Source organism: Micromesistius poutassou, assembly GCF_964030765.1.
Source record: "Micromesistius poutassou genome assembly, chromosome: 5".
NCBI lineage: Eukaryota > Metazoa > Chordata > Actinopteri > Gadiformes > Gadidae > Micromesistius > Micromesistius poutassou.
In genome coordinates, this window is record NC_140275.1 from 7,115,056 (window position 1) to 7,139,457 (window position 24,402).

The 24,402-nt window shown below is 44.1% G+C and overlaps 1 protein-coding gene across 1 annotated transcript in view; it reads left to right on the plus strand.

Moving 5' to 3' along the window:
* The window catches only part of antxr2a (ANTXR cell adhesion molecule 2a), a 45,818-nt gene that overhangs the window by 13,956 nt on the left and 7,460 nt on the right, over window positions 1–24,402 (plus strand). Inside the window, 8 exon segments of the mRNA XM_084467776.1 lie at window positions 831–900; window positions 5,939–6,017; window positions 6,285–6,380; window positions 9,898–9,948; window positions 11,181–11,270; window positions 12,609–12,618; window positions 12,621–12,778; window positions 12,864–12,944. Coding sequence (XP_084323902.1) covers window positions 831–900; window positions 5,939–6,017; window positions 6,285–6,380; window positions 9,898–9,948; window positions 11,181–11,270; window positions 12,609–12,618; window positions 12,621–12,778; window positions 12,864–12,944 — 635 coding nt within the window.

The window sequence follows — 24,402 nt, forward strand, 5'->3', positions numbered from 1 at the left end:
ACATTTAATGAATCAAATAAATATACTTAATTTTTATTTATTTTTTAAATTATCCAAAAAAAATTTGTTGGGGTGAGGGATTGACTCGTTTGCTGTGTGCAGTTTGCTGTGTTATTTGTTGCTTTAAATAAATGTCCTTATTGTTTGTTTGATTACCCCTTTGTGTCATGGCAGTGGCACTATTTAATAATTTTCTTTTCGAAACAGAGCACTTTGTAGACCATAGTCTATGAGGACGCATAAGGCGACGGCAGAGGTGCTGTGTAGCACCTCTAGAAAGCTGTGGGAGACCCTGAGAATGAAATTGATTATTAGAGCGCTTGAACCACAGAAATGTCCCAACAAATTGGGCATCATTGAGTTTTGTAATATATATATCCTATATGATTGGACGATAAGTCAGTGGTCTGGCCTGACAAATCAGATTTGGCTATGTCGAGGAAACTCGTAGTATTATAATTATATTTATCATATTACAGTGTATAATTACTGTAAATTATTTATTAGTATATGCTACATGTGAACCTCCTAAGATGGCGCAATTTGATTGGTTCACTATCTCGGGATATTGGGCAATATCCCATGATTGAGAACTCAAACTCGGGATATTGTTTTCATTGCAAGACGGTCGTCTCGTCACGCTAATAAAAACAAATAAATCCCGGCAAAAAGTGTTATCTTGTTTATTTTTGAGTGTTCACGTGTAGTATATGCTAAAACAATTATTCACCTCAGGCTCCATGAATAGTGGGGAATAGCCCCCGAGACCGGTCTCGGGGGCTATTCCCCAAGTATTAACGTTCTACGTGAATATATATTCTGACCTCCAGGCACCAAGCCCAGCTCGGTTCAGAGTGACTACCTGCTGTGTCCTGCACCAATGCTCCATGAGGCTGGACAGTAAGTACTGTCTGTCTGTCTGTCTGTCTGTCTGTCTGTCTGTCTGTCTGTCCGGCTTTCTCACCACATGTCGTGCTACCCGGTGGCCTGTTTGTTGGAGACTCAGGGTGTTTTCCAGTTGTTGTATTTAGTTTCAGTTATTGTATATTTCAGTATTCTTTCTCAGGATGAACTTAATGTAATCAGAGGAACTAAACAGATTGAAACATTTGATTCCATCGGTGCATCTGGCATTGGACAGGTTCCATCGTCTAAAGAGTAGAAAAGTGCATATTCCTCGTCCCCTCGCGTAATCCCACCGCAGAACAGATGATCACTGTGACAGTTGAGATGGAACAACAGATTTGAATGTCCTCTCCGATCAAATCCGATCAAAAATGTATGATTATGTCTCAGGCGGAATCCTTCCCCGTCAACATGGGGCTTTGATTTAGAGATTAAATATGGTCCTCTGATGATGTAGTAGATTGTCTGGCCTCACCTCAGGTAATCCTCCCCGCGCCCCAGGTAGCCATGTGGGCCCTACATGTCACTTCACTAAGCCCACCGTGACATTGTTCCCTGACAACAACATGTTTTCCACAAACTATTATACAATATATACAATTAAATCAGGCCCAGTATCCTAATCTACCATTTCTAGACGTACCAAAGATAAAGGGTTATCCCTGTAACCCTTTCTGTGCAGGTTTTGAGTGGTATGGATTATATGTCTGATGTGATTTATTTTAAAAAATCATCTAGTTTGAAAAAATGGAGTAGATTAGATATTTAACACCTCCTTTATTTCCATCACCACCTTCTAACCTTCCTATAGCTCTAACACTTCCTTTATCTCCATCACCACCTTCTAATCTTCCTATAGCTCTAACACCTACTTTATCTCCATCACCACCTTCTAATCTTCCTATAGCTCTAACACCTACTTTATCTCCATCACCACCTTCTAACCTTACTACAGCTCTAACACCTTTATCTCCAACACCTCCTCTCTAACACCTCCATTATCTCAAACACCGCCTCTCTAACATCTCCTTTATCTCTGACACCTCCTCTCTAACACCTCCTTTATCTCTGCCATCTCCTCTAGCACCTCCTTTATCTCTGACGCCTCCTCTAACACCTCCTTTAACTTTGACACCTCCTCTAACACCTCCTTTGTCTCTGCCACCTCTTCCCTAACACCTCCTTTACCTCTGACGACACCTATCACACCTCTTTATTGTCTAGCTTCTCTCCAACACCTCCTCTCCAACAGTAGGGGGGATATGGTAGATAGTAGAGGTGGGGGTTCTGTGGCCCTGATGGGGGGATATGGTAGATAGTAGAGGTGGTGGTTCTGTGGCCCTGATGGGGGGATATGGTAGATAGTAGAGGTGGGGGTTCTGTGGCCCTGATGGGGGGATATGGTAGATAGTAGAGGTGGGGGTTCTGTGGCCCTGATGGGGGGATATGGTAGATAGTAGAGGTGGGGGTTCTGTGGCCCTGATGGGGGGATATGGTAGATAGTAGAGGTGTGGTGGTTCTGTAGCCAGGCCCTCGCTATGGTCTTCCGGTGCCTGACGGATGCTTGGTGTCTCCGTCTGAAACGGCCTGCTTGATTAACTCTTGGCTGCCGACAGCAACCCTTAAAAAGTCCTCTGGTAGACGACGACCAGACACATCTGCTGGAGCTTTTAGCGGGATGTGTGACAGATGCACGCCTTCCTTCCTCCAGCATCCCCTGTAAATAATTCACCAGGATCTGACAATCCCCGCACCCCGACCACCTGCCCGCAATGTTCCGGCTCCCTCCATCTGTCCGCTCCTCCTCTCCACGGTCCCGGCTGGTTTTCCCTGAGCAGGGAATACTCTGTTCCTCTCTGCCCCACATTACCTCCTCGTACCCCCTCTCGTTGGATCCCTGGCACCCCCTCAGGCCGCCACTACCAGGGATGCATGTTTCAGTCTCTGGCATAGAGTGGAGGCATCCTGGGCAGGTGGACAGTGGTGACGTCACACACGGAGCTCTGCTTGATACCCTTCCTCCCTCCTCGATCCGGTCCTCTCTCTCTCCCTTCAACAATTAAATTTATCTAAAGCGACTTACAATAAGTTCATTTGTCAGAAGAAAAAGAAACAATATATCGCCTTCGGTACAGTAAGGATGTTCATAGAAGTCCCAAGCACTAACAATCGAGATGTTGGATTAGCCCTCATCCCCCCCCCCTATCAACGTTGATGAATGAGGGCCCTGGTGTTGTGACAGGTGCGGTGGGGAGAATAAAGATAACAGAGAGGTCCCAACACCTGTTTTACATCTCAGGTACAATACCGCATGTCAATTATTCACCAGCCTCTCCCCTTGGCCCCGGCTCCTCCCCCCCTCAGGGAGGAGGGCTGGGGTCAGGGCAAGTAGGGAGGGAGGGATGGATAGACAACATGCATGTATTCATGATGAAGATGTTGTAAACATGAGTGCATGTGGAGGAGAAGGAAGGAAGTCGCCTGTCTTCTTCTTGTCTGGGTTCGATGGTGGCATTCCAAGAGGCAAAGCCCTATTGTGGTGAATTTAGCAATGTAACGGGCAGCAGTAACTGGAAGGTTGCTGGTTCGATCCCCGGCTCCTCCTAGCTGAGTGTCCCAGAGCAAGACCCCTCACCCTGACTGCTCCTGAGGAGGTGGCTGTTGCCCTGAGTGGTTGACTCCGCCGTCGGTGTGCGAATGTTTGAATGAATGGTTGTCAGTCACTTTGGATAAAAGCGTCAGCAAAATCCCCTAAATGTAAATATAAATGTAACTTCCTTCAGCACCATGGATCTTTTCCCAAACACGTTGATGAGTGCCGGGCTGCCGTCCTCCTCCTTCTGCTCTCTCGCTGCCGGAGCCCTTTAGCATGGTCTCCTCCTCTATTCAGAACCCCTGTATCCAGACTGATCCTGAGCCATCCAGACGGGTCCAGTCAGGTCCAGACTGATGGCTCCTGGATCCCGTACGACAGGCCCACATGCATATGCCCCGCCTTCAATAATTCAGCCTCTCCGTTTCCGGGACTTTCAGGGGAAGTTATGGTCCATTAGCGTCCCCGGAGCCAGCCCCTCTGCCTCTCTGCGGGGGCGGAGAGAGACGAGGGGGGGGAACTTTATATAGAGTAGAATCCTTCTGTTGTTGTGCCGATGCTATGACCCTGCTGACGCCCCAGCATCCCCACGACGCTCACCTTCCTCCCAGTGACACTCCCTGACCTGTCACTCACGGCTTGTTCGTTGTGGAAGAGTGAAGCGACAGTGATCCTTGCCCTGAATTATTCAGCCTGCTTTCTAGCTGTCCGCGGTGGCTTCGTCAACTATACACGCTGCCCTCAGTCACTTAGCGTTTGGCATTTAGTCCCAGAAACACTCGGCTCATTTAGTATGGACCATTTTACTATCTTGTCGTTTAGCTCACGCTTTTGTCCACAGTGAAAGTGATGAGTCTTCTAAAGGTTGCCTACAGGTAAGACACATTGAAGATTGAACCCACATTGAAGAATAACACCTTATCCACCAAACTATTTCATCATTTTATAACATCATCTGCTGCATAGTCCTCAGCATTTTCTTCAGGGGAACACCAGATGTAATTTGAGGATGTGACCAGACAGTTATGGTGTGTTCTGTGCGTAAGGCCAGCAGACGGAAGCTGTGCTGTGGTCGGGTTGTGGTGCGATGTGGTGCGTTGTGGCCGTGTGAGTGCTGTCCACTGCCTTCATCACTTCCTGATTGTCATTAACAAACTGGCCTCCACCATGTCAGGTTAATGAGTTTTTTGTCATTACCCTGCAACGCCTCCTCTAACCTCAGACATACTAGGTGTGTGTGCGTTTGTGTGCACATGTGTGTTTTGTGGGTAAATCTAGAAAAATGCACTGGAGAAATTTAGGAACATGTATGATATTATAGCCTGCTCATGGTCGGCTCTTGGCGTACAGTCCTCTCCCCACTACCTCCTCTAGACCTCTCCTCAGCACCTCCTCTCCTCCTCTAGACCTAGTACTACCTCCTCCTCTCCTCCTCTAGACCTAGCACTACCTTCTCCTTTAGACCTCTCCCCACTACCTCCTCTAGACCTCTCCTCAGCACCTCCTCTCCCCCTCCAGACCTCTCCTCAGCACCTCCTCTAGACCTAGCACTACCTTCTCCTCTAGACCTCTCCCCACTACCTCCTCTAGACCTCTCCTCAGCACCTCCTCTCCTCCTCTAGACATAGCACTACCTTCTCCTCTAGACCTCTCCCCACTACCTCCTCTAGACCTCTCCTCAGCACCTCCTCTCTTCCTCTAGACCTAGTACTACCTCCCCCTCTCCTCCTCTAGACCTCTCTTCACCTCCTCCTCTCCTCCTTACCTCCTCTAGACCTAGCACCACCTCCTCCTCTTCTCCCCAGCAGACAGCTCCTCCTCTTCTGCTCCACATAGCCTTGGCTCCTCTCCTCTCCTTGAAGGCTCACCCCTCTCGTTCTCATTAGCTGTCTACTGATTGGTTCGGCCGTAACGGACATATGGAGATTGCAGTGCCCTTCATCATTAGTTATTTAATTGAGCTCCAGTCAGGCTCTGATCCTCTTCCTCCTTACTCCTCCCCCTAGCTCTTCCCACTATTTGCTCCTCTTCCTCCTAGCTTCTCCTTCTGGTTTCTCCTCCTCTTAGCTCCTCCTTCTCTAAGCTCCTCCTCCTAGCTCCTCATGCTAGCTCCGCCTCCTTCCTCCTGATGACTCTTGTTGTGCGTGTCATAGCTCTTGGTCACCATATTGATCGGTTGAAATGAAATGTAATATTATTATCATTCTTCAGTAACCCTGGTTATGGTAAAGCCCTGGTTAATGCCTGGTCAACCTAATGAACCTGGCTATGGCTTATGCCTGGCATTATCTGCTGATTAACCTGGTTAGGTTATGGTTAACTTATGGTTATTTCTAAGGCTTGGTTAACCTTGATATCCTGGTTATGGTTAACCTTGTTATGGTAAACCTAGTAAGTTAACCCTGTTAAGGTGTTGATGATTGTTGATGGTCATTCCAGGAGCATGGACGTGTTCATCAGTCTGAACAACACCCAGGCCTTCATCTCAAACTCCTACACCATCACCGCCTCCACCTGTGTAAGTGGATCTGGAGAGGGGTGTGTGTGTGTGTGTGTGTGTGTGTGTGTGTGTGTGTGTGTGTGTGTGTGTGTGTGTGTGTGTGTGTGTGAAGATTATTTCTGTTTTGTTGATTTACTATGTATACATAATTTAACATGACATTGTATTATTATTCTATGATATAAGTGTTGACTAGCTTGGTTTAGAAGATCCAGGTCTGTCTATACTACATTTTATGTTATTGTATATGATGTTTTATGTGAATATTATGGTCTGTATGTTCAGTCCGATGGCTTGGTGGTGGCCCTGGTCTTCCTGATCCTCTTCCTGGTCCTGGCCCTGGCCTTCATGTGGTGGTTCTGGCCGCTGTGCTGCACTCTGGTGAGTTCCCCTCTTTTCCCCCCAGTGACTCTACCCAGCCTCACTCTACCCTCCCACTGCCTCTACTATACCCACTCCACCAGTAGTAACCCTCCTACAGGTCTCCTCCCCCACTGCTCCCAGATGCCTCTAAACTGTTAGGGTTAGCATATTTTTAACAGAAATAGGAAAAAGTGTCTTTCTGGGCCGTAAACCATTCCTTCCATACACTGCAACATGATAATGAATCAGTTCTTCGTGTGGTAGACCTCCTCACCTCTCATGCCTCTATTGGTGTCACAGTACCACAGAGGATGATTCAAAATAGGAAGTAGCTGTTGGCCACATCCTGTGTGTCATAACCTCAGCAAATACATTTGCAGTCAGTGTAGAACTCTTGCTGTCAGATCCTTTATTGAGCCAGAGAATGCTCTTGCAGACGATGTACAGGGCTTAAATAAAAACTGACATTCCTCCCCACAAAATGTTGCTGCTTATAGATTCAGGGATTTCATTTTAATATTATTATTCAACATTTAAACCCTTTTTCTTGGCTGCTGATCACAGAAAGCCAACAAGCACACACACATGTTCCCAACTAAAATATTAATTAATCATTAGATTCATTATCAACATAATCATTAGTTGCAGCACTAATTCAAATCAGGGACTGAATTCAAAGCTCCTGTCACATGACCAGGAACCTATTCATATGCTCTTTTCCACTGCTTTCTGATAAACAAAAATAGCTGTTTTGGGAGTAATAGAGGGTCTATATGAATATCTATATCAGCTGTGAACAATATCATCCTCTAAGCTTGTATTAAATCGACACATTGGAGAATAAGCTGAGATGATCACATCCGGGCCCGAGCGCAACACCAGATGGCCCCCAGGTGCTGTCTGCTGCTGGGGTCCGCAGCCACGCAGGAGAGTGTGTCATCTGCCCCCCCCGGAATGGAAGCATATTTTGGAAAAACCAACAACGGCATTAACATGTAAAGCTGTAGCATGCAAGGGAGAATGGCAGGCTGAGTGTGAGGGTGCATGCCGTGCTGCATGAGAGAGTGCATGCATGGGTGCATGGCCTGGATGCATGCCAGGGTGCACTGAGGGTGCATGCCAGAATGCATGCCAGTTTGCATGCGAGTGGAAGAGCTTCTCCCAGGACACAGTACCTGTGCACGTTAATATCTAACACACACTCACTCACTCACTCGCTCGCTCACACACATTCATCTGATTCTGGGTGTAAGCATTCTGCAGTGGCTATTGTGAGGTACCCTTGGTGTTAGCATCACATCTGTCCATCAGGTGGGTAGAGCGCAGCCTTTCGTGTCTTTAATGCTTTATTTACCCCACAATATGTCCCGAAATCTGCTATGTAATTACTTTATAAAGGAGCTAATCCGCTGAGCGGGAGGTGGGCCTCTCACATGTTAATCAGCGTATGGAGAGGCTAAACACCCAGCCAGAGTTCTATTCATTAAGTCTAATTTATTATTTTCATTATTTTAATGACAACAGTAAGGGCGGTGCTTGCGCTTGACTGTCAATGAAACAGCTGCTGGGATCTATGATATGCAATCGTTAGTTTATTTTTATTTTTATGAACAACCAATTTAGCAAATGCATAGCGGGTTAAGCCAGTACCTATCCATCTTAAATACTAATATACTAAAGGGAGTTTGGCATGCTGACCACATCTTAGCCTGGCGCTCAAGCCTTTTATATCTGGTACTTATAGGGACGAGAGATAGATCTAAAGGAGCTAATAGGTGTCTGAGTGGAAGGGGTAAGGGGAGGTGGTTGTTGGTTTCCATGTGCCAGGGCGGCTCATGTTTCTTCCTTACCTCCTTTGAGAAAACGTTTGGCTTCCTGCAGAAGATTTGAATCATTCGATTTCAGCTAAGCGTGGGCTCTACTTGGTTTTAAAATCTTAACGGTCTGTCGTTATGACAGTGAAAACAAGATTTTAGCTGTCGGGCTGGGAGAGGAATCAGAGGTGTCCATCAGAAACTGTAATATTACGTGTAACTACACACTGCTACACACTGGTCACTATAAACTAGTCGCTATACTCTACAGCAGGGGTCTTCAACCTTGGGGTCGCGACCCCAAGTGTGGTCGCAGAGGTACTGCAGTGGGGTCGCAAAATTATTATTATAATTTTTTTTAATACACATTAACATGAATCCAACATATACTTTTTCAAATATGCATTCAATAACATTATGTTAATGTGTATTCATGTCATTATTCATGTTAATGTGTATTTTCAGTAACTAACAAATACATTTACGCAACATTGATGAAAGGCTACCCATGAATCATTGCGGTAAGATCAGTATCTGACAGCAGCGATTGAGTCAGGACCTCTTATCAAAATAATTGTGAGTTATGTATTTTGTGAGCCACAATGGATGGAGCTTTGTTACTAAGCCTTATTATTGTATGCACAATAACAAGGTATGTTTATACATGACACTATATGTTGTCACATGTTATTGTAGGCGCAGTTTAATATTTAACACCGTTTTATACAAATTATGTAGTGGGGGGTCCCAGCTCAGTCACTCTATCAGCTATGGGGTCCTTGGCCTAAAAACGTTGAAGACCCCTGCTCTACAGCAGTGATTCTCAAATGGGGGTACATGTACCCCTAGGTGTTCTTTGGAGTACTGCATGGGGTACTCAGAAAGTTGAAAAAAAAAAGAAAAAAAAAAGCTCTTAAAGCTACACAAAAGAAAATCGAGAAATGGGCAAGTCGTTGAAATGTTAATCTGAAAACAAGAAGAAAGCAGAATCCCTGAAAAAGAAAACGCATCCAGAAACACCAAAATGTCATCAGTTTCAGGAAGAATATATTGTAATGGGTTTCACCTCTACATGTTCTGACCCTCCCCTGGCGTTGTGCTTCTTTTGTGGGGATAATAAGCCAGCAGTTGCAAAAAGCACAGGCCCATATTTCTCACAAAATTGTGAGTATTTGCACCCTTTTAATGTTCATGTTTACACTGTCAAATACATTATTTATGTTAACTTTTTTTTTTTGCCCGAATTCTTTTCTGTGCTGGTGAAGGGGGTACTCAGCTGAAAAGATATCTTAAATCCAAAACAGGTAGTGAGAAAACAAATTACAAAAGCCTAGGTGAGGTGGAAATAAATAAATAAATGAATGAATGTGCTTAACATAAAATCATAGAAGGAGACCAACTATACTAAAACGTGAGACATGAGAGAGATGAGTGTTTACTAAATGGCTTGAACTAAAGGACAAGAAACAAACAATTATCTGAGACATTTATCATTTATATAAATAATTGATATAATTATTAAGGTTCGATTGACAACCGGCCCTCAGAGGGCCCTGAGGGGATGGAGGACCCCTCCACCACAGCTAGGCTGTAAGACAAGATGACTCCCTTCGTCTCCCCCATCAGCCCTCCTTCCTTCTTCCCCCCCAGACCTCGGCCTGCCAGGCCCAGTGCTGTGTTAGTGTCTCATTCTGCTGACGGCTGGTGTGTTTTTATTCCAGGTCATCAAAGACCCGCCTCCACCTCCTCCCCCCAGCCGGCCCCCTCCTCCCGTAAGTACCGTGCTCAACCACAACAATAGTTCTGGAAAACCAGTTGAAACCAGATTAGTACCTGCCTTAACCACTAAACTGGTTGAAACCAGTTTGTTGGGACTAGTGTTGTTTTTGGCGGCCTGTTTTACTTTTAGTTTTAGTCTAGTCTTTGTGTCAAGCTATCATTTTAGTTTTTATTAGTTTTAGTCACGTTCATACTCCTTTTAGTCGTGTCAAGTTTCAGTCGACTAAAAGTCTGAGCATTTTTGTCTTATTTTAGTCAGAATTGTCCATGACTATTTTTGTCTAGTTTTAGTCGACGAAAACTGATGACATTTTAGTCTAGTTTTAGTCGATGAAAACTAATGACATTTTAGTCTAGTTTTAGTCAAAGATTGTATTTAGCCAAACCCATTTTACAATTCAAACAAGGTTATCTTATTATTATATTATTGTTACCTTATAGACTCAAGAATACATCCATTCCAGACACAGAAGACGCTCTGATTTGAATTTACAACATATTTATTTTACCAACCAAATATGCTAGAAGTACACACACATACATTTAAATAAAATAAATAAATAAAATAGCATCACATGACAGTCTGACAGTCTTTCTCTGTTTAACTTTTTTTTCTTAAATTGACGTTAACCCACCGCAGCTGCATCTTCTGAACCTAAATCCCCGCGAGTGGGGATTGAGGAGGGGATTGAGGAGTCGCCCAGCGACTAAACGAGACGAAACAACGTTATAACATTTTGTCTCGCCTTGTTTTGGTCAACGAAAATGAAGACACATTTTAGCATAGTTTTTATTTTGTAAACCACATTTAGTCTCGTTTTTATTCGTCTACAATATTGCATTATATATTTAATTATTGTTATCGTCACATGACCAGCATTTTCGTTGCCTCTCGTCTCGATTTCCTCACGTGAAAAAGGTTCGTTGACGACGATATTTAGTCATAATTTTCGTTGACGAAAGCAACACTAGTTGGGACGTTCCATTACTCCTGCACCTGACTTATCCAATGACAACCTAGTCTCTCAAGAAAGACGAGAGAATAAACATGACCCAGCCTACAGGTCTGGATCTATGGTATTTCGACCAATCACGACATTGGTGTTCATTAAAACACCCCCGGAAACATTGCCAAGCCAGCTGATTGTAATGCAGAGCTTAACACAGTATTGTGATGCAACTCTCTCTCTCCCCCCATCCCCATCCCCACCTCCACCCCCACCAGGAGCCAGAGCCAGACCACAAGAAGAAGTGGCCCACGGTGGACGCCTCGTACTACGGGGGCAGAGGGGCAGGAGGCATCAAACGCATGGAGGTGTGTTTCATTTCCCCTCAGCTCCTCGTGGAAGTGTGTGAACTCTGTGTTGTAGCAAAGAGGGAGTGATGGTTGAGTGGAGGACAGATCATGGGGGCACTTATTTTGAATGACTCCTGCTCCGCCGCCTCCTCCTCCTCCTCCTCCTCCTCCTCCTCCTCCTCACTTTGCTGATGATGAAGACATGTCAAACCTGATGTGTCCTCCTGGAGATGATGTGAGGACATCAGGCTCAGAAACACACCTTCACGCTCCCCATCCTCACCTTTAATCTGCAGGGAATCGCCTCTTAGATCCTCCTCTTTGAAGACAAGCTCTCCTCCCCCGGGACTCTTAATGTAGTCATCATTAGAAGAGATGATCACTCCAGATGCCTCCTTATATCACACTTCAGCTCTCCTCCTCTCAACTCTTCTCCCTTCTTCTCTTCTCTTCTCCCTCTCCCCTCCCCACCCTTTACTCCTATTTTTTCCGTCCCTCTCTCTTCATGTATGGCGTCTGTTCCTCTCTGATCTCCTCTCTACTCTTTTCCCTCTCTAACAAAACACACTGAGTAGCCCAACCACACCTTTCAGTCCCTTCCAATAAATCAACCTTGCCTTCTTCCAGACAGAGTCGCTGCCTTCATGTTACTCTGGACGGAGCGGGGTAGTCGCGGCCCGTCTCTCTAATGGTGAAAAGCTGTTCTGTATTGTGAGGCTTAGCCACCGGCTCAGGGCTATGTCGCTAATTAATCAATGAATTAATCACCACTCTATTCACAGGCTTGTCAGGCTAGCGACAGATGTGATGAATTCAATAAAAAAACATTCCCAGCTTAACAGACACAAATGCTTCCACATTCCCCCAGCTGTTAGCATCCCTCAACCTGGATCAGGGGGTGGCCACAGCGGCCCACTGCCCCTGGGCCCTCATTGGCTTAAGGGCCACTCTAGCCCAAAGAAATAATCATTTTATTGTTGTAGTTGCTACTTCTGCAGATGGTTTGTCTGGGGGGGATCAATGGCACTAACAATGTCTGTGCACTGTCTTACCCTTTAGGCTAACATGCTAACCCTCACCCTGTATGCTAACACTCAGCCTCTACGCTAACACTTACCCTCTATGCTAATACTCACCATATTACCAAGTATTATTAGTGTGTATAAATTAGTGTTGAACTCAGTTTGACTCAGTTTATAACATTGTTAACGTTGTATATAACAGTGTTAAACTCAGTTTGACTCAGTTTATAACATTGTTAACGTTGTATATAACAGTGTTAAACTCAGTTTGACTCAGTTTATAACTGTTTAACTCAGTTTATAACAGTGTTTAACACGGTTTAACTCTTGTTAGGTGCGCTGGGGGAGAAGGGGTCCACCGAGGAGGGGGCGCGGCTTGAGATGGCGAAGAACGCTGTGATCTCAGTTCCTGAGGAGGAGGAGGAGCCTATGGTCCGGCGGCAGCCACCCAGATCCACACCCACCAATCAGAACGCAGAGAACAAGTGGTACACGCCCATTAAGGTGAGGCCACACCCTCTTTCTTCAGTCAGATCCCAGGTCATGTAAAACATAAATGATAATATAGTATCTTTGTTTTGGTCCCCAGGGTCGGGTCGACGCCTTGTGGGCGTTGCTACGGCGACAGTATGACCGCGTCTCAGTGATGCGTCCCACCTCAGCGGAAAAGGTGAGTCTGAAACACTGAAACCTACAGATTAGTAGTGTGCGGACGTTGGGGAACACACCTGGTACCTTTAGACAGAGGGACTATATCAATATAAGTGGAGGGGATATGAATTAAAGAAGTATTTCTCACTCTAAATATAACAGAGCACGGACAGTCAGAGCTTTGGAAAGCTGCGTGTGTGCTGAGAGAGAGGGGAAAGTGTTGTATTGCTGTTTGAATGCAGCTGTTGGGTGTGGGACAAAAACAACCTTATATGGTCGTACCCTGGCAGCCGCCTGACAACCCTACTCAGAACAACATATTCATCCACTGGGAACCTGAGAAAGTAGAGCCCCGCCCATGCAGATGTTTTGACGTCAACTCTATGATTTTAATCCACAAACACACACCAGATGCTCCACACATCCCACAATATGCCTCCATGTGTGTGTGTGTGTGTGTGTGTGTGTGTGTGACGTGTGTGTGTGTGTGTGTGTGTGTGTGTGTGTGTGTGTGTGTGTGTGTGTGTGTGTGTGTGTGTGTGTGTGTGTGTGTGTGTGTGTTTGTGTGTGTGTGTGTGTGTGTGATTGGAATACATTCATAAATGAAATAGTTTCTTATGTTATTTGTCTCTGTTTATTTTTTTTCCATCTATTCATTGGTTTCCTTAACACACTTGGCTTTGCAGCCAGGAGTGAAAGACAATGAACCCATTAAATCTGATTGAAGGAATAGAAGGAAATCAATACACTGAAATTACCAGATTAGATTGGAAATTACCAGATCATGGAACATAATGTTCTGATGTACACCTTGATAACATAATTAGAAGTAAATTAAATATTTTCTGTTGTTCATCACTCCAAGTACGAATTAATAATTTGTGGTTGAAATTTCTATCTGTAGGCCTAATGTACCAGCAAACGTGGCATGCTATTCTTTTACAGCGGCTTACATTAACTCCATTCTTGTATGTCCGTATTGAAGTAGTGAAGGTATTCTATGGTACTGGTAGTATTGAATCAACACCCGGCCCTACTCAGAAGGAGCTGGGCGTTCTGGGCTTCTCTCTTCCTCTGAGTCATCTTCTCTGTTGTCTGTTTAACTGAAGTTTTAAAGCCTCCCTCTGAAAAGCTCTTCAGATATCTGCCTCGGTTGACGGGGAGGAGATAGAGGTGTGTGTGTGTGTGTGTGTGTGTGTGTGTGTGTGTGTGTGTGTGTGTGTGTGAAGGGGGGAGCTAACAGCTTAGTTTCAGCCTCCTAGCATTCACTCTCATCTCTCCTATTATGTTTTTTTTTATTTTCTTTCTCAGAGGATTCAGATACACATCCTCATCAGGAGCAGCTAGGGGTTAGGATTCAAGGATGCAGGCTGCAGACGTTAGGGATCGACCCCAGAACCCTCTGACTGGGAGTTGAACACACTAAATGCTGGACTAGTGCCCCCTCCCACTTGTTCTCTATGAAAGTGTAAACAGTGGACTGCCCGATTTTCCCTTTCAGAGACACAACAAACAGACGTCCCCAGTCGGCCTGGCAGACAGGCTGAGGGGAGGGGGGAGGGGCTTGTCTTTGATGGCCAATAGGAATCCCTCAGGCTCATGAATGTTTCAGAGCTCTGCTTTCATCAAGTTATTCACACAGGTGGAAAGAAACAGGTAGTCAGACATACCCTCCCCTCCCTCCCCCCCTCCCTCCCTCCCTCCTCCTCTCCTCTCATCTCCTCCCCGCCTCTCCCCCCTCCCCTCCTGATGAACTGAGCAGACCCAGCGAGGCCAGAGGAAGGGAGAGGTGGTGAAAGGAAGAGAAAGCGGGTGAAATCTATCTTTTTGTGCTCTCACATGGAGAGCCCCAGGGTGCTAGCGGTAGGACACAGCTGCAGCTCCTCGCTCGCCCCGGGCGCTGGGAGATGTGATGTGCTGTGACTGTCGTCAGCCAGGGAGTAACCACACAGCCAGCCTGGCCCTGCAACATCTGCCACCTCGGAGAGAGAGAGAGAGAGAGAGAGAGAGAGAGAGAGAGAGAGAGAGAGAGAGAGAGCGAGAGAGCGAGGGAGAGAGAGAGAGAGAGAGAGAGAGAGAGAGAGAGAGAGAGAGAGAGAGAGAGAGAGAGAGAGAGAGAGAGAGAGAGAGAGCGAGAGAGAGAGAGAGAGAGAGAGAGAGACTCTTTTATTTTAAAGTGACGAAAAAAACCTCTTTCTGTCAATCACACTGAGATGGCCTTGTTCAACTATGAAAAATCAGGCAAGGAAATGTCCAGATAACGTTGTGCCGTTGTTTTGGTTTTGATGAGAACTTCGTGGTTCTGCTGAGGTTGTTCTCATAGGTTCGAGTCAGGAGCCCCTTGGTGGCTGTGTTGAAAGAGTGAAGAACCAGAGAGTGTATTCACCCGTCATGTGTGAAGAATCGACTGTTTGAATAGAAGTGTGTTTTTGAAGCGTGTGTGTCTCCATTTCCACGCAGCCGTGATATAGTCCGTTCTGAATAATGAGGTATTTGCTGTCGTCAACACACTGCCTAACTCCCCGTGAAGTAAATGTAATTTTTTATTTCACGATAAAAGGCTGTTAATTGAAGGTAAACAACGTGGTGAATGGCATTAAGAGAGATCAGAGAGCATAGGATTACCTCATCAACAGCTAATTTGAATTAAACCAAATCATCACAAATAGTACACTGTTTTGGGAGGGAAAGAGTCCCAGCCTCTCAGACAGAACGACAGACGCAGACAGACAGACGGGCAGGCTGGCTAGCAGACAGACAGGCATGCAGATAGAAAGGTACACAGACACCAATTGAATTTCGATCTTCAATCGAATTTAGGTTTTTATTCGTCGATCTTAAGGTTATTTTTCTTATTTTAGTCTGTTTTGTATAATTGGTGTATTTAGTGTGTTTGTATGGTTGGTGTATTAGTGCGTTTTGTATAGTTAGTGTATTTAGTGAGTTTTTTTTATGGTGGGTATGATGGTGTTTTTTGTATAGTTATTGTATTTACTGTGTTTTTTTATGGTTGGTGTGAGAGTGTTTTTTTGTATTCTTAGTGTATGTAGTGTGGGGGAGCTCTGTTGTAACCAGGACAAGGTTGTGTCTGAGGGGTTAACTCTAGTGTGCAGCGGCCTGTCAGATGAGGGGGGCTGCTCTGCTTGTACATTTGATAATGGCCGTCAACTTCTCTGACTATCCACACACACACACACACGCACGCACGCACGCACGCACGCACGCACACACACACACACACACACACACACACACACACACACACACACACACACACACACACACACACACACACACACACACACACACACACAGATAGCACAAAAATCTCTGTTTATTCACTTCTAATGTAACAAGATACTATACTACTATATATATACTATATATATATATATATATATATATATATATATAGTATATATATAGTAGTATAGTATAACATTAAAGACTTTTCGACACTGGAATTCTTTTAGTTACAATTTAGCTTGATTTCCATTTAATATATTATTCTATTATGTTATTTATGTTAATATTCAGCATTAAACATTTATAGTATGTGTGATGCTGTCTCAAATTAAATAATATGGTTAATCCCTCCATTGAGATATATATTGTTACAATGTGTTACTTATTCAATGTAAAACCTCACCTCACCAAATATTTGGTTAATTTTAGTATTTAAAAATGAACTACTACTAACAACTAAGAATTGTAAGAGTAGTAAATTCGTTCCCTAACAATTGTTCATAGTTTCATGATGAATGTTAACTTAATTTCACAGTGGTACAAAATATTTGATTATGTCAGAGATATATCTTAGATAGATAATGTAATACTAAATAATATAATCTAAAGTTATTATTTGACTATATGTAAATACACAATATTAATATTATATTATTAATATACAATATGAATAGTTATTTTTCAGATAGTTTTCAACAATTGTAATTTATCTAATATTTATGACACTGAAAACAGATGCTCTGCCAAGATGCCCTGAACATGAAAACAGATTTTAATATAAATATCTTCTACTGCGGTCAGCTGTAATCGTTTTGCAACCTCTTCTCTTCTGGATTAACTGTTGTTTTTCTTCTACTATGAATATCCTCTGTCACACACTTCATAAGAATTGGAATATTAACATTAATAGTATCAATATATTTTTTTATAATTTGTATTAAATCTGCTCAGGCACTGCAACACAAATAATAATATTTATATTATTTCATATTTACTAAGGCATTAGTATTTCTGTTGTTCATAGAGTTGTGTCTCGTCTACTGGTTCTACTGGGTGGAGGGGGCCAGTGTGTAGCTGGTACCTGCCCCCCACCCCCCTCCCGCTCGGTCTGATAGGATGTGACCTGATGTCCTCCAAGTCAACCACCACTACCCCCGCCCCAGACTGGTGTGTGTGTGTGTCCAGACTGGTTGTGTGAGTGTGTGTGTGTGTGTGTGTGTGTGTGTGTGTGTGTGTGTGTGTGTGTGTGTGAGTATGAGTACCGTGTGTGTCCGTTAGTTCTTCATCACCTATTAGAATCAAATGCTGCTGGAGCCGACCGCCTTTAATTAAATTACATTACTGTTAACGTCAGCGCAGTGGGAGGACTCGTGCTCCTCTCCTCATCCTCCACCGCCCCTCTCCCCTGGTCGTCTGTGCTGTGTGTGTAGATACTGTATGGAAGGGTGTACTGTGTGTATTTAATTATAGTCGCAGTAGTGTTCTATTCATTATGTCTTAATATAATGATACATCATTATTCATTGTTAATATTATTACACAATTCATCTTAATATTAACAATAATATTAATTAAATGCATATGTTCTATCCATGTACAAGTATGCTGCATGCACATGCTCATTTTTATTTAATTTATTTTATTTTTGATTTTATTTACCATAATTTGAACAATACTCTATTTAAATCCTCACTTAGGAAGTTGTAGGAACATAATTATGTTTCCACTCCATATTTTATCATTAATATCAACATTAAGGATCACTAGCACTGTCCTGCTGAGTTGCGTGTGTGCTCTGAGCAGATCAGTGAAGCGGTGCTAACAGGCTGCTAGTATCTGGTTAGCAACAGCATGCCCGTCTTCAGACGGCCCGCTACACCCCTGTCCTCCTGTGTCTCTCTCTCTCTCTTTCTCTCTCTCTCTGTCTCTCTCTCTGTCTCTCTGTCTGTCTGTCTCTCTCTCTCTGTCTCTCTGTCTCTCTATCTCTCTCTCTGTCTCTGTCTCTCTCTCTCTCTGTCTCTGTTCCTCTGTCTCCGTCCCTCTCTCTCTCCTCTCTGTCTCTCTGTCTCTCCTCTCTCTCTCTGTGTCTCTCGCTCTCTGTCTCTGTGAATACTGCTAGCTAAGCTAAGCCCCCTGCTATTAGCTACCTAACCTCTGAAAAGCAAGTGAAGTCAGAACAAATTGCTGATCTCACAAAGCAAACAACATTATGAGACAATACCCAGATCGATAGGACCGCCCCTAGAATGTTAGGAGGGGCCCCTGAATTTAAGGAGGGGCCCCTGAATGTTTGGAGGGGCTCCTGAATGTAAGGTCCAGGAATGTAAGGGGGGGTCCCAGTATGTTAGGAGGGTACCCTGATATGGGAATAGGCTGTTGAGCTGCTGTTGAAGTCGGCAACAGGGTATAATACAGGGATCGACCGATATGAATTTTTTAGGGCCGATACGATACCGATTTTTTTTCATCAGCTTTAACCGATGACCGATACGCCAATACCGATTTTCTTGAGCCGATAGTTGGAACCGATACTACCCTGGAAATCCAGAGTTCTCGCGAGAGAATTTGCTCAGTGAGTCGCTCTCGGAACAAGCAATATACTCACTCCCCAATTCCCCTGCCTCAGAACATTAACCAATCACATTGGTGTATCTGATATAGGCGGGCCAAAAGCGTTGCTGTTATACCAACCGGATACGGCATCTCATCTATTAGCTCCGCTGGTCTGGATACGTCACCCCTTGTATTCTTCTGATTGCTTGTAGTGTTATCTAATTGCGTGCAGTGATATTTTCAAATGCATGCTTGGTGCCGCCCCTCGAGTTGGGCCATTTTCATTACTCGTTGCCAGACCCTACAGCTTTCGGATGTGGGTCTGGATTTCCAGGCTATGCCGATACTGCTTTTGCTCCCTCAATTTCATCATAAAAATTACACAATGATGATAACAAATGTTCTAAGTCTCAATTTAAAAAAGGAACATTTATTGAACTGTCTGTAAATCATGCCGGTAAAAAATGAAAATAAATGAAAATAAAAAAATCGGCCGATACGATACACGTCAAAAATTCAAATATCGGCCGATAATATCGGCAGGCCGATAATATCGGCAGGCCGATATATTGGTCGATCCCTAGTATAATACAGCGACTGCCATGTGTGTGTGATTCGTTTAATGACGCTAGGAGCTGGCCTTGTAGTCCTTGCCTGATCGTACAAATGTGCATACTTCTTCAATCTCAGGGAGTCTTGCTTGGAATTAGAAATATACATTCAGTGGGATGCTGTAGTCAATGTTTAACAGATACCAAATATTTACAAATACTAGATGCTGACGTATTCCTTCACGTAGGATGTTTGACCGATGACAGGCAGATTTTGGACGCATGTTGGTACTATTTAAACTGAGCGCCCCCTTTGAGCACACTGTGGTAATCAAGGCCCAATGCTGTTTAGGGATTTTGCTGCAAATTGGCCATACTGACATACATACCTATCTTCTCTTGGGGAATCCCTGAGGATGCAAGGAATGGCCCAAAAATGTTAGGATCGGCCCAAAAATGTTAGGACCGTCCCCAGAATGATAGGACTGTCCCCAGAATGTTAGGACCATACCAAGAATGTTAGGACCGTCTCCACAATGTTAAGACCATACCAAGAATGTTAGGACAGTCCCCAGAATGTTAGGACTGTCCCCAGAATGTTAGGACCAGCCCAAAAATGTTAGGACCGTCCCCAGAATGTTAGGACCGTCCCCAGAATGTTAGGACCGGCCCCAGAATGTTAGGACTGGCCCCAGAATGTTAGGACCGTCCCCCGAATGTTAGGACCGGCCCCAAAATTTTAGGGCCGTGCCCAGAATGTTAGGACCGTCCCCAGAATCTAAGGACCGGTCCCAAAATGTTAGGACTGGCCCCAGAATGTTAGGACCGTCCCCCGAATGTTAGGACCGGCCCCAAAATTTTAGGGCCGTGCCCAGAATGTTAGGACCGTCCCCAGAATGTAAGGACCGGTCCCAAAATGTTAGGGCCAACCCAAAAATATTAGGACCATCCCCAGAATGTAGGACCATCACCAGAATGTTAGGACTGGCCCCAGAATGTGAGGACCGGCCCCAGAATGTTAGGACCATCCCCAGAATGTTAGGACAGTCCCCAGAATGTTAGGACCGGCCCCAGAATGTTAGGACCGTCCCCAGAATGTTAGGACCTTTCAGGATCCTTTCAACCAAAACTCCTATATTCAGAGGATTAAATTATGCTTTTTTACTTTTTAATCAAAGTTTAAAATAGTGTAGCGAGTGGCACTGCACAGATGAGGGGGATTATGTTGTGCATTCTGTAAATCATCCATTTTACATAAGAATAAGAATTGAATAAAAATAAAAGTTTGTTTTTTAAGTTGTATCCCTGTTACATCACAAATTGTTGGCTCTCTTGGAGAAAGTCGGTACCCAAAACGACTGCAACAAACTGTTGTTATACAACTTTTCACCTTCATATCATCAAAAGCAACCTTTATTCACACACTGTTATTAGTTTGGTTGCTACTGCAAGCACATCTACTGTTCTTCATAAGTTTTCTTTATTCTGTTTGCCTGTTTTTTGTGCAGTTAACTGCTCCTGCATACTTTCAGCTACAAACCATTCAACTATCAAAACGTCCAGCTCTTTAACGACATTATGGCTATCTCTCGGCGTTTTTCAACTCTTTCAACTTTTTAAACTATTACGCTTTTTCTGCTTTTTTTTTTTTTACAATGTAACTCTCTGACACTTCAACTACTTCAGACATTGTAACTTGGTCAATTTTCAATGTTAACTTTTGTTCAAACCATTAACCGAATTTCGATTACTTTTATACTTTTTTTCAGAATCACAGTTTAAGTTCTATATCAGCTTCGTTTTCAGTTGGTCTCATTGATTTACGCTGAGGTTAGAGCGCAGAGGACGTGCAGACAGTGTTGCCAGATTGGGCGGTTTACCATCTGTGGCATTTTAGCAAGCACACTCTCACAGTTCGTTAGGACGAAACGCATTCTAGTTTAGATTGTTGATCAATACATACTGTATAACAGAGATATAATTATACAGATATAAATGTAGTTTCCCACTATGGATGCAATCAGAGTACTGTTACTTCCACCATGCCTTATAACATATACATGGACCATGATGACGATGATACCTGACTGGGATTGGTTCAACTGTTCAACTGCAACCTTGGTGTGAATAAAATGTATGTTGCTTTTTTCTTAAAACGGGAATGGCGTGGTATGTGTACAGTCCCATTCAGCTCTATGATTTGTAATAATTATATTGACTTGGGGAAAAAAATCTCAACAAATAATGGCGTTCAACGTGAAAGGACCTTTAGGGGGGTCTTTAGGATGGTCTTTAGGGGGTCTTTAGGGGGTCTTTAGGATGGTCTTTAGGGGGTCTTTAGGATGGTCTTTAGGGGGTCTTTAGGGGGTCTTTAGGATGGTCTTTAGGGGGTCTTTAGGATGGTCTTTAGGATGGTCTTTAGGGGGTCTTTAGGGGGTCTTTAGGATGGTCTTTAGGGGGCCTTCAGGGGGTCTTTAGGATGGTCTCTAGGGGTCTTTAGGGGGTCTTTAGGATGGTCTTTAGGGGGTCTTAAGTGGGTCTTTAGGATGGTCTTTAGGGGGTCTTTAGGGGGTCTTTAGGATGGTCTTTAGGGGGTCTTTAGGATGGTCTCCAGGGGGTCTTTAGGATGGTCTTTAGGGGATCTTTAGGGGGTCTTTAGGGGGTCTTGAGGATGGTCTTTAGGGGGTCTTAAGGGGGTCTTTAGGATGGTCTTTAGGGGGTCTTTAGGGGGTCTTTAGGATGGTCTCCAGGGGGTCTTTTGGGGGTCTTTAGGATGGTCTTTAGGGATTCTTTAGGGGGTCTTAAGGGGGTCTTTAGGGGGTCTTTAGGATGGTCTTTAGGAGGTCTTAAGTGGGTCTTTAGGATGGTCTTTAGGGGGTCTTTAGGATGGTCTTTAGGATGGTCTTTAGGAGGTCTTAAATGGGTCTTTAGGATGGTCTTTAGGATGGTCTTTAGGGGGTGTTGAGGGTTCATCAGAGAGACTCTAGTGGTCTCCAGACCAGGGATCAGTCCGTGTCCGGTCCCTGCTCCTGGAGGGTCGGGGTCTGCCACAGCGTGTGGAGTTCTGGGCGTCTGGGGAGTATCGCTCTTTAAGTGAATTATCCTCATACCAATCACCCTCCCAGAAGGGTCACGTTTGGACCAATCACTGGCCTCCGCTCCTTGGCAGCAACCCCCCCACCCCCCCCCCCCCCCCCCCGCCTGATGCCTTCATAATCAGCTTAATTATGCAAATAAGCGTTAGCACCGATCTCTTTCATCTTAAACTGTGGGCTCAACAGCCATCCAGAGCTCTTCCTCCTCCTATCTGACACTAATTAATTGGGCCTGTTAAAGGATGAAGTGCAGCTCCCGCCTGACAAGAGCCTAACCGCCAGGGCGTGAAGACGCTCCACCACGACATGGGGGCTCTCTTAAACATGTGGATGAATACATCTAGTTAGGGCTAGTTGTCTAGTTGTATTCCATCTCTGTTGTCAGTAGAAGAGAAGGATTCAGCCCTTTCGTTATATATCTATTTATATCTAGTTTTATCTAGTTATGTCTAGTTATAGATACAGTATGTAGAAGAGAAGGAGTCAGCACTTTTATTATAGATGTAGTTATATCTAGTTATGTAGTTGTAGTGTGCAGTGTATTTAACCAACTTTTTCTGCAGAAGTATCATAAAACAATTATTTATTTTTGTATTGACCTGCTAAATATTATGTATGTATCTTATTTCCTTATATGTCTTGGCCAGTAAAACTAAAGTGCCACTTTAATGAGGGAGAGGGAGAGAGAGAGAGGGAGAGGGAGAGAATCCTATTGAGACGTTTAATCTAAGTTCTGTGTTGAGGGAAGCTTGGACAAGGTCTCGCTGTGTCCTGGAGGGAGAGAGCAGCTTGTTACTTTAGCAGATGTCTTCTATAAAAGAGTCCGTCACAGTGTGTCATTCAGTTCCTCAGTCACTTCACTAGAAGGGCACAAAAGACGCAATTTGAATCACTTATTGTACGAGCTGCTATCACTATTATACAAATTCATGCAGACATTTGTATTGTTCATTTCTTATTCAGAATTAAATTTAGCCTTTTATTTTCAAGTCCTCTATGTCCTCTATAAATCCTCTATTTTTGTAAAATATTGTTACAACTGACAGCTTGTCTCTGCACACATATATTTATACAGTAGATATAGATATAGATATCTATAGATATAGATAGATAGATAGATAGATAGAAATAAATAGTTTGTTGATACATTAGAAGTGAATAAACAGAGAGAGTGTGTGTGTGTGTGTGTGTGTGTGTGTGTGTGTGTGTGTGTGTGTGTGTGTGTGTGTGTGTGTGTGGCTCTTTATATCCAGGTCTTTGAGACCACAGATGCACGGAGAGTCAGAGTGTTTTGTAGTCTTAGGGCTGCTAACCCCAAGCCTGTCTCACCTCCAGCCTGTCTCCCCCCCAGCCTGTCTCACCTCCAGCCTGTCTCCCCCAGCCTGTCTCACCCCATCCCAAAACTCTGCTCTCCTTGGATTCTCTTGCAAATAAGAAGCAGATAAATAGAAACAGTCAACATCTCTGAGTGTCTCCCTCGCTCTCGCTCTACAACCCATTCTATCTGGGCCGTCCAAAGTCCAGTTCCTGGCTAGACTTGCGAGGTAGTTAGAGATTGGTTTGGGTGAGTAGGCTGGTTATTAATGTTACTGATAAGATATGAAGCACCAGTCAAGTTGCGATGGGAAACCAAACTGAAAGGCTTATGAATAAAACATGACAGCCGTTATTTTCAAACGCCCAACTCTAGACACACTCTGTTGAAATGTGCATGAAAATGGCATGGGGTCTGCTCATCAGCATGCATGTGGTCTGATCAGCACGAGATGAAAAGAACGAGGAAGACGCTGGCCAGCGAGCATCGTATGTTGACGGTTGGTCAGCCATGTTGATGAGCTGCATGCTAATGATCACTGCGTCTCTGGGAAGACACAAAACCACACATATTAGGCTTTATAATTCCTTCTGCTCTACACTGACCAATAATGTCATGATTTAATGCCTAGTCTGAGGTATAATGGTTAACTTGGGCTGGAATTAAGGTTGGTTTAAGTGTGTCTAACTCCTTTGAAAACCATTCAAGTTTTTCTCA